The 18,285-nt window shown below is 41.1% G+C and overlaps 1 protein-coding gene across 3 annotated transcripts in view; it reads right to left on the bottom strand.

The window, feature by feature from the left end:
- The window catches only part of DHX9 (DExH-box helicase 9), a 52,662-nt gene that overhangs the window by 1,366 nt on the left and 33,011 nt on the right, over positions 1-18,285 (bottom strand). For all 3 annotated transcript variants that reach the window (XM_067467619.1, XM_067467618.1, XM_067467620.1), the window contains 13 exons: positions 17,981-18,137; positions 17,157-17,257; positions 15,477-15,690; positions 15,284-15,378; positions 13,273-13,346; positions 12,928-13,080; positions 11,048-11,208; positions 9,014-9,125; positions 8,567-8,728; positions 8,331-8,458; positions 6,812-7,041; positions 3,918-4,033; positions 765-965 (listed from right to left, as the gene is read on the bottom strand). In XM_067467619.1, the coding sequence (XP_067323720.1) occupies positions 765-965; positions 3,918-4,033; positions 6,812-7,041; positions 8,331-8,458; positions 8,567-8,728; positions 9,014-9,125; positions 11,048-11,208; positions 12,928-13,080; positions 13,273-13,346; positions 15,284-15,378; positions 15,477-15,690; positions 17,157-17,257; positions 17,981-18,137 (1,904 nt within the window). The remainder of the gene's footprint in view (positions 1-764; positions 966-3,917; positions 4,034-6,811; positions 7,042-8,330; positions 8,459-8,566; positions 8,729-9,013; positions 9,126-11,047; positions 11,209-12,927; positions 13,081-13,272; positions 13,347-15,283; positions 15,379-15,476; positions 15,691-17,156; positions 17,258-17,980; positions 18,138-18,285) is intronic.

An 18,285-nucleotide genomic window follows, 5' to 3' on the forward strand; every position in this document is an offset into this window, starting at 1 on the left:
GCAGGAAAGCCGCGTATGGGGCGAGGGGGGCGGGGCAAGTGTGCGCCACTCCCCTTCCTCTCTTGCCGCGCACACACCTTCAGCGGCGGAGGCAGGGAAGATGCACGAGGGAGAAGGGAAAGGTACGCGCCTTTCTCTCCTCCCTTGCCCTGTGTGCGCCTTTACCACCACTGCGTCTTCCTCGGCAGCGGCGGTAAAGGCGCGCCTTCAGTTGAATGTTTCAACTGACCACCTTGATTAACATTTAATGGCTTGGAAGTGCCTGGGGAAATCTTTCTTTGAGAGGTGATTTGATGTGCCTGATTGTTTACTCTCTGTTGTTTTGCTGTTGTAATTTTTGAGTTTTTTAATACTGGTAGCCAGATTTTGTACCCCTCCTCCTGTCTCAGAGGTAAGGCAGTTAATTTTTTTTTTAAAAAAAACAGAATCAAAAGCAGATTTTTTTTTCATTGTGTAATAGTCACACACCCCTTTGATTTAAAAAGGGGGGGGGAGTGGGACTATTATGCGATGAAATATAGTATTTGCTTACCGAAAAAGACTATCAGATTACTGATGAAATACATTCAGTAGTTTATACACTGGAAATGCAAGATTTATTTCCCGTGAAGACTACGTTCACATCTTAAATTAACCTGCTAAGTAAGACACCATGATCACTAGAGCATCTCTGATTTTTTAAAAGTAATTACTCATCACTCAGGTAACAAACGAAGGAAAGCAAGCTTTTCATTCTCAATCAAAAATTAAGGCACAGCACAAACCTCATATTGCCCACTGTGAGATTGATGCCAGCTGCTTCTGGCTTTGAGATTTCCCCAATAACATTCAGCATATTTTTGTTCACTGGATCTAGGTCACTAATGATTTCTGGATTTTTGGTTACTTCCACCACAAGGGCTTCCATTGCTGCTCGCAGGGCAGCAATACAGGCAGCGGAATTGTGAGGTATCTGTAGTTTGATCCTAAAAGAGACAAATCAAGTTTATTAAATACATCCCACATATATAACATGGTTCTGTTCTAGAAAAGAGGTTGCTACAGAATATGTGGAATGTTTTGTGTTGTATTCAATGTGAGTGCTATTTAAGAAACCAATTGTATTAGAACAGGGGTCCTCAAACTAAGGCCCAGGGGCCGGATACGGCCCTCCAAGGTCATTTGCCCGGCCCTCGCTCAGGGTCAACCTAAGTCTGAAACGACTTGGAAGCACACAACAACAATAATCCTATCTCATCAGCCAAAAGCAGGCCCACACTTTCCATTGAAATACTAATAAGTTTATATTTGTTAAAATTGTTCATTTTAATTATTGTATTGTTCTAAAGGAGTGGTCCTCAACCTCCCTAATGCTGCGACCCCTTAAAACAGTTCCACATGTTGTGGTGACCCCCAAACATAACTTTATCTTTGTTGGGTTGTTGTAGGTTTTCCGGGCTATATGGCCATGTTCTAGAGGCATTTTCTCCTGACGTTTTGCCTGCATCTATGGCAAGCATCCACCACCTCTGAGGAGAAAATGCCTCTAGAACATGGCCATATAGCCCGGAAAACCTACAACAACCCAGTGATTCCGGCCATGAAAGCCTTCGACAATACATTTATCTTCGTTGCTAATTGATCACTAATTTTGCTACTATTATGAATCGTCATGATATGCAGGATGTCTTTTCATTCACTGGACTGAATTTGGCACAAATACACAATGCGCCCAAATTTGAATACTGGTGGGGTTGGGAGGGGGGATTGATTTTGTCATTTGGGAGTTAGTTGCTGGGATTTATAGTTCATCTAGAGTCTAAAAGCATTCTGAACTCCACCAACAATGGAATTGGGCCAAACTTCCCGCACCAAACTCTCATGACCAACAGAAAGTACTGGAAGGGTTTTGTGGGCATTGATCTCGAGTTTTGGAGTTGTAGTTCACCCACATCCAGAGAGCATTGTGGACTGAAACAATGAAAGATGTGGACCAAACTTGGCACAAATACTCAATATGCCACACCTGGATTATGGCACAAATACTCAATATGCCACACCGGGATTGTGGCGCAGCTGCCTGAGTGTCAGACGCATTAAGATCACCCTGACCAAAAGGTCATGAGTTCGAAGCCAGCCCGGGTTGGAGTGGGTTTCCAACCAATTGTGTGTAGCCTGTTGTCTACCTTTGCAACCCAAAAGACAGTTGCATCTGTCAAGTAGGAAAATTAGGTACCACCTTAAAGTGTGGGGAGGCTAAATTAACTGATTTATGAGGCTCCAGCAAAGCATTCCAGCGGGGAAGCATGCGGGGAATGCGGAAGTGCTTCATCAGCGTTGCAGATGGACGATGAAAGCGACAGCTCCCCTGGCGGCCAGAAAAAGTTAAATAGCCTCTGTCTATGTCTGTATATGTTTGTATGTCAAAAATTGGGGCATTGAGTATTTGCCATATATGTACACTGTAATCTACCCTGAGTCCCCTGCAGGGTGAGAAGGGTGGAATATAAAAGCTGCAAATAAAAATAAATAAATAAATAAATAAGAGTGCTGGAGTTTGGGGGAAATAGACTTTGACATTTGGGAGTTACAGTTGCTGGGATTTGTAGTTCATCTACAATAAAAGCGCATTCTGAACCCCATCCATGATAGAATTGGGCAAACTTCCCATATAGAACCCCCATGACCAATAGAAAATACTGTGTTTTCTGATGGTCTTTGGTGACCCCTCTGACACCACCACACGACCCCTCCAGGGGTCCTGACCCCCAGATTGAGAAACACTGTTTTAAAGTGATTTCTCGCACTATTCCCTTCCACTGGAGATCAGAACTGCCCCTTCTATCTTAACGTTCAGGAAACAGGTGAAAACTTGGATTTGGGGATTGGCATTCGACGAATGAGCAATGATCCTGTGATATGGATGGATGACGATGAATAATGATTTTTGATGATGACTGACCACTGCAATTATATGATTGTATTTTGCTATTTTTATGTTTTAGTGTGATTTAGAATATGATGTTTTAATGACTGTCTGTAATATTCATGTTGGAAACCGGCCTGTAATATTCATGTTGGAACCCTCTAATGGAGGTGAGAAGACCGGTATACAAAACTGCTAAATAAATAAATATGTGCAGTGTGCATAGGAATTCATTCATTTTTTTTTTCAAATTATAATCCGGCCCTCCAACAGTTTGAGGGACTGTGACCTGGCCCTCTGTTTAAAAGTTTGAGGACCCCTGTATTAGAACATGAAGAACAGGAACTTTTAGGCATCCTTTTTCCTATGGAACTCTAGTAACTGTAACTGCAAAAAAAAAAAAAAATACCATGCATCTACAGGAAGAATCATAGAATCTAAAAAACTACAAAGTCACCCCCAAGATCGGAGCATAATTGCTCTTGATAAGTCTCTTCCTATATTTCATTACCCCCCCCCCAATATATATATATATATATATATATATATATATATATATATATATATATATATTGTATCCCTATGATCATTTTCTTACAAACATGTGCTTTGTTTACACTTGAGGGACTGCTTCCAACTCTGGCCATGAGAATTCCCAAGCATCATGCATGGCCTTAAGATTTGGAGGGTGCAAAATAAAAAAGCAATAGGTCTTAAAGGAGAACGTTTTGAGCAGTAGGGCAATGGATTTGGCTTTATATGTTACACCTAAAAGAGAAAAATGGGACAAATTGTGCCTACAACTCTTCAAAGTTTTCATAGAATGAATTAACACTTGCAGATTAACAAGGTTACATATACACAGAAAAGTAACAAAATAAAAAATCATTTTACTTTTAACACAGAATTCTAATCCTAACAACTCACTTCAGCCCTTTCCAGCTACAAAATCAGTTGTATCTCAAAATCCTTTCTCTATGCATTTAATATCTAGTTAGCCAAATGTTCATACCAGTCATCCAACATAATAATCTCTCCATCAGACGTAACTTTCTTGGAGCCAAAGAGAAGCAGCTGCAAAGGGCTCACTAAGGTCATTGCTTTGGCAGAAATTGCTCGTGTCCGGATCTGCAAAGAGAAAAATGTCCAGAGGATAGTGTGGATCAAGCTGACATAGTATCTGATATATTAAACAAAATCAAGTTTTAAAAAATGCACATTTCTGGTTCCTATGCAGTAACAAAGTACTGAACATCACCCAATACTGCTTAAATGTTTAGAAAGCAAAGAAGAATAGAAGCAAAGTCTACAGTGTATTTTGCATTGTTTTATTGTATTCTTATGTTTTATTTATTTTTTATTTTGTGTTTTTATTTTATTTTGTTGTAATGTATCGCTGGGCTTGGCCTCATGTAAGTTGCCCTGAGTCCCCTTTGGGGAGATGGTGGTGGGGTATAAATAAAGTTTTATTATAATATTATTATTATTACATGCTAAAGGCAATTCTCCTTTACAATTATCATTGTGATTGTGCCTATTGTAATTTTATATTGCTATGTATTCACATGTTTTATGTAATTATGTTGTTGTTTATTGTTTGCGTTTTCAGTTTTACTTTATTGTAAACTAGCCGTCCCCTGCCACGTGTTGCTGTGGCTCACATGGGGGTTTTGTGTGGGAGGTTTGGCCCAATTCTATCATTGGTGGAGGTTTGGCCCAATTCTATCATTGGTGGGAGAAAAGCCTCCCACAAAGATGGTAAAAAATCAAAACATCCGGGCGTCCCTGGGCAACGTCCTTGCAGACGGCCAGTTCTCTCACACAAGAAGCGACTTGCAGTTTCTTGTCACTCCTGACCAAAAAAAAAAAAAAACTTTCAGAAGGTGGTCAGTAGTGCTGAATTATGGAAACTGTAGTCCCAAATATTGAGAGGATATATGACTACAACAACCAGCATTACATGTTAAGAAAGAAATGGTGATCACAAAAAATGTTGGTTTTTTTTTCCGTGTCAGGAGTGACTTGAGAAACTGCAAGTCTTTTCTGGTGTGAGGTAATTGGCTGTCTGCAAGGATATGTGGGAGGCTTTTCTCATGTCCTCATATGGGGAGCTGGAGCTGACAGAGAAAGCTCAACCTGCTCTCCCCGGATTCAAACTGCTGACCTATTGGTCAGCAGTCCTGGCAGTACAAAGTTTTAACCCACTGCTCCACCAAGGGCTCCGCATTTCTGTGTACGAACCCACATGATCTCTTCGATCATCTGGAGAGGCCCTGCTCGCGTTCCCACCTCCTTCGCAAGCGCGATTGGTGGGGACGAGGGAGAGAGCCTTCTTGGTGGTGGCCCCCCGACTCTGGAACTCACTTCTCAAGGACATCAGACATGCCCCAATGCTGGCAGTCTTTAGGAGGAGCCTGAAAACATGGTTGCTCCAGTGTGCCTTCCCAGAATAAGGAAAACTCAGCAATATTCCCTCAGAATGCACTTTACCATTGATTTAGGATTGACTGCGTTCCCTCATCTCTTTTTGAAAAACCCTATCCCAGTTATATCCTACCTTGTTCATGCCCAGCATTATTTTTTAAATTTTAAATTATTACATTTGGCCCGGCCATAGGTTTTTTTTAAATGCTTGTGTGTTACTGTTATTGTTTATTTTTGTTTATTTTATTTATATTAATTGTTTTGTATTGATTGTTTTTGTTATTGCCTTTGTTTACTGATGTGCTGTGGGCTTGACCTCATGTAAGCCGCACCGAGTCCCTTGGGGAGATGGTAGCGGGATATAAATAAAGTTTTTATAATAATAATAATTATTATTATAACAGCTGGATCACAAAAAATGGGGCTCCAACTATACTGCTCAGCTATACAAATATAGATTTTTCTGTTACACAAAGCAAGTCTTCTAAGCATAAGAAAAGAGATAGAATTATAGAATCAAAGAGTTGGAAGAGACCTCATGGGCCATCCAGTCCAACCCCATTCTGCCAAGAAGCAGGAATATTGCATTCAAATCAGCCCTGACAGATGGCCATCCAGCCTCTGTTTAAAACCTTCCGAAGAAGGAGCCTCCACCACACTCTGGGGCAGAGAGTTCCACTGCTGAACAGCTCTCACAGTCAGGAAGTTCTTCCTCATGTTCAGATGGAACCTCCTTTCTTGTAGTTTGAAGCCATTGTTTTGCGTCCTAGTCTCCAGGGAAGCAGAAAACAAGCTTGCTCTCTCCTCCCTGTGGCTTCCTCTCACATATTTATACATGGCTATCATATCTCCTCTCAGCCTTCTCTTCTTCAGGCTAAACATGCCCAGCTCCTTAAGCCGCTCCTCATAGGGCTTGTTCTCCAGACCCTTGATCATTTTAGTCGCCCTCCTCTGGACACATTCTAGCTTGTCAATATCTCTCTTGAATTGTGGTGCCCAGAATTGGACACAATATTCCAGGTGTGGTCTAACCAAAGCGGAATAGAGGGGTAGCATGACTTCCCTAGATCTAGACACTATGCTCCTATTGATGCAGGCCAAAATCCCATTGGCTTTTTTTGCCGCCACATCACATTGTTGGCTCATGTTTAACTTGTTGTCCAAGAGGACTCCAAGATCTTTTTCACACGTACTGCTCTCAGTACGTGAGATAGCAGAGTGTCACGTTCTTAAATTAGAACAGCAACATTTTTGGTTAAAAAAGCCCCCATGAATTAGTATCTTAGACTTGAAAAGGTAATTTGGTAACCAAATATTTATTCTACCCTGAAGCGTGATAGAGGCTCCTATGGAGGCTTTTAAACAGAGGCTGGATGCTCATCTGTTGGGGGTGCTTTGAAAAGATTTTCCTGCTTCTTGGCAGGGGGTTGGATTTAATGGCCCACAAGGTCTCTTCCAACTCTGTGAGTCTAACGTGCTTACCTTTTCACCAAAAACGAAGAATGGACAGGGGTATTTCATGTCCTGATTGCTGAAAGGGCAGTTAACAGAAGACTTGTGAATAAGTGCGTTGCGTCCCTCCGTGGTAAGAATCTTCCTTTTCTCCTTGTGGAAACAGACATTTGGATACAAGCCAAAGGCCAGCAGGGAGATAACGATATCCAGACTGTTGTCTGGTCCACTGTTGTTAAAATTCTGTGTCGCCAAACACTCTGGGAAGAAAACAGAAGGCTATGTATGCTGCAAACGGGGAAGCTATGTACATTTCATGGACCACCCATTCAGTATATAGCCACAAGTTTACAACTCAAGGCCCACAGGCCGACTTCAGTCCGCCATGTCATCTTATGAGGCCCTCCAGGTGCTGAATTACAACTCCTGTATTCCACATTATTAGACATCATGACTAGAGCTAATGGGAGGTGTGATATATAGTAGGGTTCGAATTTAGATAAAATGTCCTGTAATCTTTTTCCCAACCTCAGAGGCACAAGTGATGTTGGACTGTTATTCCCATCATCCCCACTCCGCATGACGGATAACACTATGTAACACAAATTTTGTTCCTGGGTTATGAATGTCATTTCCTAATTGGTGCCATCATAAAAACATGGGGAAAGTTTATTAAACTGCAAAAACTTTTGTTTCTGCAAACATCCTGCAGCACCTATTGCTACAGTTCAGGGGTCCTCAAACTTTTTAAACAGAGGGCCAGATCACAGTCCCTCAAACTGTTGGAGGGCCGGATTATAATTTGAAAAAAAAACCCATGAATTCGTATGCACACTGTACATACCTTATTTGTAGTGCAAAAAACACTTTAAAACAATACAATAATTAAATATAAACTTATTAGTATTTCAATGGGAAGTGTGGAACTGCTTTTGGCTGATGAGATAGGGTTGTTGTTGTTTGTTTGTTTATTTATTTATTTATTTATTGAACTTATATGCCGCCACTCCCCTGGGGCTCAGAGCGGCTTACAAGAATGGCTAAAATCTAACACAATTTAAAAACAGCAATATCAAAAGTCAAAGGCCTGTCGAAACAGATATGTCTTACATGCCCTGCGGAAAGCTGGTAAGTCCCACAAGGCACGGACTTCAGGTGGCAGAATATTTCAGAGTGATGGTGCCACTGCTGTAAAGGCTCTGCGTCTGGTTGCTGTTAGACGCAAGGTCTTGACATTGGGAATTTCCAACAAATCTTGGTCCTCAGAATGGAGGGATCTCTGGGGTTGGTAAGGGGTGAGGCGGTCCCTCAGATACATCGGCCCCAGACCATGCAAGGCCTTAAAGGTGAGTACCATTACTTTGAAAGTGATCCGGTGCTAAATTGGTAACCAATGCAGCTGTAGTAAGATTGGTGTCATGTGGCATCTCATCAGAATTCCCGCAAGAAGCCGAGCAACTACAAGGTTGATGTGGCCCTTGAGAAAAATGAGTTTGACACCCCGATCTAGCTCTTATAATGTGACAAATACATTCACGGGGCATTTTACCTTCTGGGAATCCAGAGTTAACAAGAATGTCTTTCAACTGCACTTTGGCTTCCCAGGTCATTCTGAGTGTTGCCATGTTGAGTCGTTTATGCTCACAAAAACGTATCTCCGCAGTTTCCCCACCAACTCTGCCAAAAGAAAAAGGGCAACACTGACTTCCTGTGTTTTTCACAGGAAACATCCAGGTGTAAAAATAGTCAACTTTAAGTCCAACATGTTGTCTTGAATCCATTTACCTTGCATGATCCCAGGCTTGAAAAACAGACAGCAGGGCCACATGATCAGAAAACCGGTTACCAGCAAAATTTCTGTGGACATACCCCAACCTCCTTCCTTCACTGATGAAGGGCTCAGGGAAGCAGGTAGCTGCAGAGATGGTACACACAGCATCTCCCACACTACAATACAAAAGAACGACTCACCGATTAAATGGGCTGCCTATGCTATTACCACAGATGAAAAAAATTCATTTCAAGTGCATATTAAGAAGCTGTATGTTGGTGGAAGCAGCTATTATTTTCACCAAACATAGGTAAAAACAATACCTCCACCTTTCAAGTACATATACGTAAGTCAAATTTAATTCATGTTTTCTTAAATTTATTACCAAACCTAAGAGGTCATATCTCCACCATTATCAGTCTCAAAAGTACCCATTTCTAGTCTTATTAAAATGCACTTACTAGAAAATGCATCCCATTATCATCATCTTCCCAAGACGAGGTTCAATGGGGAGTCTTGCTAAAATTCTCCCAAGAGGTGTTAGCTCATCATTGCAGTCGAGTGCATCAAGCTCTGAAATAGAAGCAACATATCACCAAAATCTATCAGGGTTTAATACAGTAAAAATACCATATTTCATTGCAGAATAGTCGCACTCTTTTTATCCCCTTTTTGGATAAAAAGGTGAAATATGGGTTGCTTACCTGTAACTGTAGTTCCCTGAGTGGTCACCTGTGAATTCGCACATATGGTAGTTTCTGTGCCTGAGTTCTCTTCATCCGAAGCTGTTTGCTCAGGCACAGAAACTACCATGTGTGCAATTCACAGGGACCACGATGGGGAACTGCCTTACCGGTGACAGGATGAGGAGGAGGGAAGATCCAGCCTCAAACAAGTCAAATTCTGTTTGTTTTTCAAAGCTGCTTTGACTTTCTCCAAAGGCAAGGTATTTTTTACAAAATCTAAAATGGAGCTTTACTGAGGAAGGAGGGAAGAGCAGAGCTCTAGATAACTCTATTTATTTTATTTTTTTAAACTGCCTTCCTTTGGGAAAAAAAGGGGGAATCAGTTCCAAATGGCACTGTGACTATTATGTGAGGAACACAAATATATGTATTTGTATATTTGTATACATATATGTATTTATTTATTTATTGTTCTTATACCCCGCTACCATTTCCTGCATGACTCGGTGCGGCTTACAAAAATACCAATTCTGCCATCCCAAAAATGGGGGTCCAATTATTGTGTGGTGGTGACTATTGTGAGATGAAATATGGTATCAACAGCCACTGTGGTAAATTACCAGAAGCACAGGTTAACCAAAATCCATCTAGATCAGTGGTTCTCAACCTGGGGTCCCCAGATGTTTTTGGCCTTCAACTCCCAGAAATCCTAACAGCTGACTCGGATTTCTGGGAGTTGTAGGCCAAAAACATCTAGGGACCCCAAATTGAGAACCACTGATCTAGATGGTACCAATCATCCAATTTCAGACCCGCTCTAACTGTTGTTCCCCATATAAGTTGGAAGTGAATTACGTGAGGTTCTGTTAACAACCTGGCACTGGTGTTACAAATCAACAATATTTTTCAGAGGCAGAACCATGTATCAACTGATTGCAGAAATCAAGTTACACATACTGTAATTATGAAAATCTTTTCCTTTCACCAAACAAACTATTCCTTTTTCTTAATACATACCCTCATTCATCTGCAATGTAGATACATACAGACCATTAATTAATCATGCTGTTTTTTAATGCTTATGTATGTGTATTTTTTGGAGCCCAGTGGGTTAAAGCACTGAGCTGCTGTACTTGTTGACCGAAAGGTCACAGGTTCAAACCCGGGGAGCGGGCATGAGCACCCGCTGTCAGCCCCAGCTTCTGCCAACCTAGCAATTCAAAAACATGCAAATGTGAGTAGATCAATAGGTACCGCTCCGGCGGGAAGGTAACGGCACTCCTTGCAGTCATGTTGGCCACATGACCTTGGAGGTGTCTACAGACAACGCCGGCTCTTCAGTTTAGAAATGGAGATGATCATCACACCTCAGAGTTGGACACCTTTACCTATGTGTATATTTATGTCACAGCATTGAATGTCTGCCGTTTGTATGTTGTGCTCCACCCTAAGTCCCCTTCAGGGTGTAAAGGGCAGAATATACAGTTATATAAATAAAAATGTAATGTTCGTTTGAGGGATTAACATAACTCAAAAACCACTGGGCGAATTGACACCAAATTTGGACACAAGACACCTCTCAGGACAACAAGTGACCACCCCTCATAAAAACAGTGGAAGAGACTTAAAAAGACAAGAAATAAAAAATACATTGCAACACATGCACAAAACCATATATATATACACACACACACACACACGCAAACACATACACACACACATGCACACATATACACAGACTGGGCCACAGCAACATGTAGCAGGGGACGGCTAGTGCTTTAAACAAATAAATAAAAGTGTCCCAAGTACCTCTGAGGGTGTGTTCTGCTTCAATGACTGCATCCAGGGGAGGTGGCTCTATAGCTTTCGCAAGGAACTGCCCAATTCCTCCCAGACGAAGCAGTTTGATGCTCAAAGCAATTTCGTGCAGTGGGGTTCGGAACATCTCCGGAGTCATATGAGTCTCAAGCCTGGAGAGATAATGAAGGGAGGACGGGAAATGTTTTGAACATCTTCAGCTCCTCTGCAAGGATATCACTACTCCTGCCAGCTGCGTCACCAAGGCACTCTACAATCACACTACACATGCTCACATTCAAGCTTCAGTTGTTCAATGGATGTTCTTAGGCTCCTCCCAAAATCTGAAAATTCGATCTCTTTTTCTAACTTACTCTTCTGCTGTTCTTGTCCTAGGAGTTCACCCCCCCCCCCCACCCTTGTACAAAGGTCTGTTTGGGTTGTAGGTTTTTTCGGGCTATATGGCCATGTTCTAGAGGCATTCTCTCCTGACATTTCGCTTGCATCTATGGCAAGCATCCTCAGAGGTAGTGAGGTCTGTTGGAACTAGGAAAATGGGTTTATATATCTGTGGAATAACCAGGGTGGGACAAAGGACTCTTGTCTGTTGGAGCTAGGTGTGAATGTTTCAACTGACCACCTTGATTAGCATTTGATGGCCTGGCAGTGCTTGGGTCAATCTTTTGTTGAGGGGTGATTAGATGTGCCTGATTGTTTCCTCTCTGTTGTGTTGTTGTTGTAATTTTAGAGTTTTTTAAAAAATACTGGTAGCCAGATTTTGTTCATTTTCATGGTTTCCTGCTTTTTGTTGAAAGCCTTCGACAATACATCAAAAGGCTTTTTGCCTCAATTGTATTGTAGATTTTTTTTATAACACTGGGGGGAAAAAGAGGACAAACAGCTTTCCTGAAGTTAGATGGAAAGAAGAAATAAAGTCAGGTGCCAGCAGCATAAATGGGCCCTTAGATTAGCCAGTCTGCACTCTCTGATGGGAATGCAAAAGTTCCTATTAAAAATGGAACAGAATTGATCAAGTTCTTATTAAAAAAGAAGGTAGTGGAGGCAAGGAGCCACAGTCCCGTACCTAATATTATTGTTGCCTGACATAGCATTGCACTTAATTCTCGGGCCCCCTATAATTTTTCGGCTTGCACCAAACTTGGCCCGGCCTTGTAAATTTTTTAATTGCCTTGAACCTGCAGGATTACTTTTAATATATGTGTGTTATGGCGACAATTTTTATGCTTATATTGTTTTGTTAATCTTATGGTTATGTTGTTTTGCTTTGTATGTTTTGTGATGTTACCTGGGAACTGCTCTGAGTCCCCTTGGGGAGATAGATATAAATAACAATATAAATTATATTATTATTATTATTATTATTATTATTATTATTATTATTATTATTATTAGGAGCTCCATGGCTGCAGCTTGCTATGTCCTTGAAGTAAAGCAGAGCATTGCCCTGCGACTGGCAGCAGCATTCCTGCTTGTTCTTTCACCAATCACATGGTGGCAAGCAGCTTCCACAGGGAAATACTGAGCAACAGAAGAGGCGCTCCAAAATGTGTTGAATCTGCAGATAGGACTCCTACAAATACTGTTGCTGGCAGATCAAATCTTTTCCAGCAGTTTCATATATACATTAAATGGCATAGCGAACAAATCCTTCAGCTCTGAGGGAAGCAAAACAGCACTACCTTCTCTGTTCCCAGTACTTCAGGAAAGAAGAGAGACTTTGGAAAGGGACGCCCCCAAGTCCCAACCCAGCAAAACGACCAGGCGTATATCAGCAGTAGTAGTACTGAAACCACTGAAAAATTCAACCCGCAGAGACACTGTCCATTTCTCAGTGCAGGTGAACCACTAAATAGCAGCAGAGTTCAAGCTACCTATCAAATCGAGCTCTGCTGCAGAGGTGGAAGCAGAACCCAGCGCGAACACGGCCCGCTCGTCCTTTCCGCTGCTCCAAGTTTGTTTTCGAGGCCCAGACGGTGGCATAGTTGGTCATGTTGTTGTGAGCAGTGAACAGCTTCACTTTTTGTCTGCAAAGTAAATTGGGGAAATGGCTATTAAAACCATTTGCATTCAATGGTGGTATCAAATTGTTCCAAGCTCTCAAATGTTGGGAGTGAGGATAGGAAGGGGGTAGCAAAAGGATAATATCTCGAAGGAGGATTAGAAAGCAATACAAAACCAATTTTGCAGCTCAATAAACAAGAGAATCAAGAACTCACTTGCAAGAATCAATAACATAGACGACATCATTGATGGTAATGCTGGTCTCTGCAATGTTGGTGGATAAAATTACCTGGAAGAGAACCATAATTCTTTCCTGAATACAATGATGGACTTTAACAAAACCAAATACCATATTTAAAGACACAATTGATTGTAACCACCACCAACAAAAATATATAAGGTACACCTGCAATTCTAAGATGCACCCCATTTTAAAAGATGTTTATATATGGGGGAGGGGGAGTGCATCTTAGAATTGAAGCGATACAATATTAGGTAAAGACTGTCCCCTGACATTAAGTCCAGTTATGTCTGACTCTGGGATGTGGTGCTCATCTCCATTTCTAAGCCGAAGAGCCGGCACTGTCCATAGACATATCCAAAGTCATGCGGCCGGCATGACTGCATGGAGCGCTGTTACAGTATCACATCTGTTATATTTCACTGAATTAACAGTTGCCACTGCACCAGTACTGTGGCACAGCTGGCTGGGAGTCAGCTGCATTAAGATCACTACTGACCGAAAGGTCGAGTTCGAAGCCAGCCAGGGTCAGAGTGAGCTTTCAACCAAAATTGTGTAGCTTATTGTCGACCTTTGTAGCCCGAAAGACAGTTGCATCTGTCAAGTAGGAAATTTATGTATCACTTATGCAGGGAGGCTATTTTAACTGATTTATGAGGCCATAAAAATCTCCAGGAAGTATGCAAAGAATGAGGAAGTGCTGGTGTTGACCTATAAAGCCCTAAACTACTCCGGCCCAATTTACCTGTCCGAACCATCAAGGTTATTAAGATCTTCTGGAGGGGCCCTACTCTCGGTCCCACCACCCTCACAATCGCGTCTGGTGGGGACGAGGGACAGGGCCTTCTCCATGGTGGCCCCTCGGCTCTGGAACTCTCTCCCACTGGAGATTAGAACTGCCCCTTCTCTCCTAACTTTTAGAAAGCTGGTGAAAACTTGGCTCTGGAATTTAGCATTCGATGAGTGAGTCAATAACTCTTGACCACACGCACAGATGGTGATGAATTGTGATTTCATTCTGATGACTTGGCCTTATGTAATGATATGATTGTATTTTAAGTATTAGTGCATTATGTGATTGTGATGTGATATTTTAAACTATTGTTTATGAATTTTTTGTTGTGAACCAGCCTGAGTCCCTCTGCGGAGGTTGAGAAGACCGGTATATAAAAGTTCTAAATAAATAATAAATAAATTCATCATATGTATATTGTAATCTGCCATGAGTCCCCTGTGGGGTGAGAAGGTCTGAATATAAATACTCTAAATAAATAAAAATAAATAAATAATCATCACATCTCCTTTTTGGGGTCGCCAAAAGTTTTTTCCTCATGTCATCACAGGGCTCCCCCCCCCCCCCCCAAAAAAAAACAAACCAGTTTAAACAAATGTGGAGCTTTTCTTACTCCTCCTCATCTCTGAGATAAGTCATGGTTGTTTTGGTTTTTTTAAAAATAGAAACTGGCAAACATAAGGCACCCATTTTATTTCACTGTGTAAAGCAGGGGTCCTCAAACTTTTAAAACAGAGGGCCAGGTCAGAGTCCCTCAAACTGTTGGAGGGCCGGATTATAATTTGAAAAAAATATATGAATGAATTCCTATGCACACTGCACATACCTTATTTGTAGTGCAAATAAAACACTTTAAAACAATACAATAATTAAAATGAAGAACAATTTTAACAAAAATAAACCTATTAGTATTTCAGTAGGAAGCGTGGGCCTGCTTTTGGCTGATGAGATAGGATTGTTGTTGTTGTTATGTGCTTTCAAGTAGTTTCAGACTTAGGTTGATCCTGAGCGAGGGTCAGGTATATGGGCTTGGAGGGCCGTATCCGGCCCCCGGGCCTTAGTTTGAGGACCCCTGGTGTAAAGCTTGGACTAATCTAAAAATGGGGGAGGGGGATATAATAAAAAGAGCTAGCCTTCTACAGTGATATATAGTATTCTTCTACTTGCCAAAAGGTACAGAAGCAACGCTCACCTTGGTAATTCCAGGTGGAACTGGATCAAACACTTTGCGTTGCTCTTCACGGGGAATCTGGGAATGCAGAGGAAGAATCCTGTATCGCTGACATCCTACAATAAGAACAAAGAAATGAAAAGTCAACTAAGGGAGGCTCTCTTCCTCTTATGCACACTTTACAAAAGGAGGCAAAGATGGAAAGTACTTGTACCAAAGTGCGGATTCATTTCCAGGTACTTCTGCATCGTGTAGATCAGATTCCAGCCAGGCAAGAAGACAAGGACTGCCCCCGGGACATTCAAGGTCTCAATATACTTCAGGAGGGCCTCAATGAGTTCAAAGGGTGTTTCTTTCTCATTCAGCTGGGCCATGTGACGCTTTGTGTCTGGGCCATATTCATTGGTACAGATAAGGTTACAATTGGTCTGCAAAAGAAAATGTAGCCCATGGAAAACGTGTTTTCCAAAAATGGAAAATACACAGATTGCCATCAAGACATTGGCTAAACACATTAACACAAATAGGAAAGACTGCAGTAATTGGCTCAGATCTCACTCCTAAGAATCAGAAACCTACTTTGACTCAATTTTCTCTGTGGCTGGACTCCAACACCTATCATTCTTTATCAAGGCCCCACAAACAGCATCAGTATTTTGAGTGGGATCCTGGCGGGTATATGTCCCAAGTTTAGTCCAGATCATCTTGAGTGGGAACTACACAGCTCTCTGGTTGTGGCCAGGACTACAACTCCCGCCATTCTCTATTAGTCCCACCCAAACCCTAACCAGTATTTTTCTTTGGATCATGGTCTTGGTCCAGAGCCATCAAGCCGTGTAGGAGTCTTTGTGAATCATATAAAGATGCATACTATCTATAAAAATAAAAATGTAATGTTCGTTTGTGGGATTAACATAACCAAACCACTGGATGAATTGACACCAAATTTGGACACAATACACCCATCAGGCCAACGGGTGACCATCACTCAAAAACACTGAAAAACAGCAGAAGAGACTTAAAAAGCCAAAACATAAAAAATATATTACAACGTATGCACAAAACCACACACACACACACATATATATGCAAACATACATACACATATACACAAATATATACACACACACATATATACACAGACTGGGCCACAGCAACACATGGTAGGGGACGGTTAGTCTATATAAATAAAAATGGGACTAACATAACTCAAAAACCCCTGGATGAATTGACACCAAATTTGGACACAATACACCTATCAGGCCAACAAGTGACCATCACTCATAAAAAACACTGAAAAACACAGCAGAAGAGGTTTAAAAAGTCAAATATGAAAATAATACATTACAATGCATACACAAAACCACATATATACACATATACACAAAAATATACACACACAGAACCCCCATGACCAACAGAAAATACTTAAGGCCATCCAGTCCAACTCCCTTCACAAGAGCAAGAAAACGTAATCAAAGCCCTCACACAGAGAGAGGTATAATAGATTTGAAAGGGACCCCTAGAGAAGGACAATTATATATTGCATGTTCCAGAGTAGGCAAACCAGACAATCTCCACATCAACACTGACAAAGAAACAGCAAGAAAGTGTGCTTACCCACAAGCATAAAGACATTACATATATTAGAAACCAACACTTTCTAATTACTTTATTTTCCAGATCACCAGACTGGGCCATAGCAACGCGTGGCAGGGGATGGCTAGTTATTTAATAAAATCAAAACTGAAAAACACAATCCATTTAATATCCTTCTTATTCATTCAAATAATACTATAAAGAAAGTGTTATTTATCAATGCATCACCACAATTAGCTTGTTTCTTATTAGCACTCATGAAATTTTATATGAGGGAGAACCCCAGCCTACATACATCTTCATCTTCACCACCTTCTTCATCCTTATCTTTTTTCTTCTTGTCCTTCGGCGGAGGAATGAATTTAGTCATCTGGATGCAATCTTCCAGAAAATACTCTGAAACAGAGAGAACAGATTACTGTGGGAATTATTTTATCAACTGACCATTTAAAAATAACCTAGCAGGATGACCCATTAAATCAGGGTTCCTCAAACTAAGGCCCGAGGGCCAGATACGGCCCTTCAAGGTCATTTACTTGGCCCTCGCTCAGGGTCAAGCTAAGTCTGAAATGACTTGAAATCACACAGTAACAACAACAATCCTATCTCATCAGCCACACACTTCCCATTAAAATACTAATAAGTTTATATTTGTTAAAATTGTTCTTCATTTTAATTATTGTATTGTTTGTGTTTTTTGCACAACAAATAAGATATGTGCAGTGTGCATAGGAATTCATTCATGTTTTTTTTTCAAATTATAATCCGATCCTCCAATCGTTTGAGGGACTGTGACCTCGCCCTCTGTTTAAAAAGTTTGAGGACCCCTGCTCTAGATCTTAAAGATCAATTCCTAAAAGGACTAGAAAAAGCTGTAAAAGTGATATTCCAAAAACTCAAGTCTGTGGTGTGTCCCCCCCCCACAACAAACCCCCTAAAAAGTGCCACGAGAGTCATGCCACAAATATTTAGATGTGTCATTATTGTTTTCAACACAGATACAATCTTTCTTGCTCTTTTCTGGCATTAGTAACACAACAATACAACTCTTTTAATTCATGTCAGTGTAGAATACTGCAATAAGATCTGAACAAGAAATGACAGTGTCTTTTCAGTCACCTTGAACAGGAAACGTTCTGCCAAAGACCTCAATGATGGGACAATTAAAGTAGTATTCACAGAACATGCTGGTATCAATAGTTGCAGACATGAGAATGACTCTAACTTCAGGGTAGGCCTGAACTACATCCCGCAGAACCACCAACAGGAAGTCAGTCTGTAGAGAAAAAGACAATCCTTTGAAAAATACTATTCAGATTCAACAATTATACTTAGGACAGTTATGGACTTGGGAAAATGTTACATTATTGTACTTTGGGATCCTGCTGTGATTTGCCATCAATTCAACTTTGACTTATAGTGGT

This window comes from Anolis sagrei, chromosome 4 (genome assembly GCF_037176765.1).
Source record: "Anolis sagrei isolate rAnoSag1 chromosome 4, rAnoSag1.mat, whole genome shotgun sequence".
Classification (NCBI taxonomy): domain Eukaryota; kingdom Metazoa; phylum Chordata; class Lepidosauria; order Squamata; family Dactyloidae; genus Anolis; species Anolis sagrei.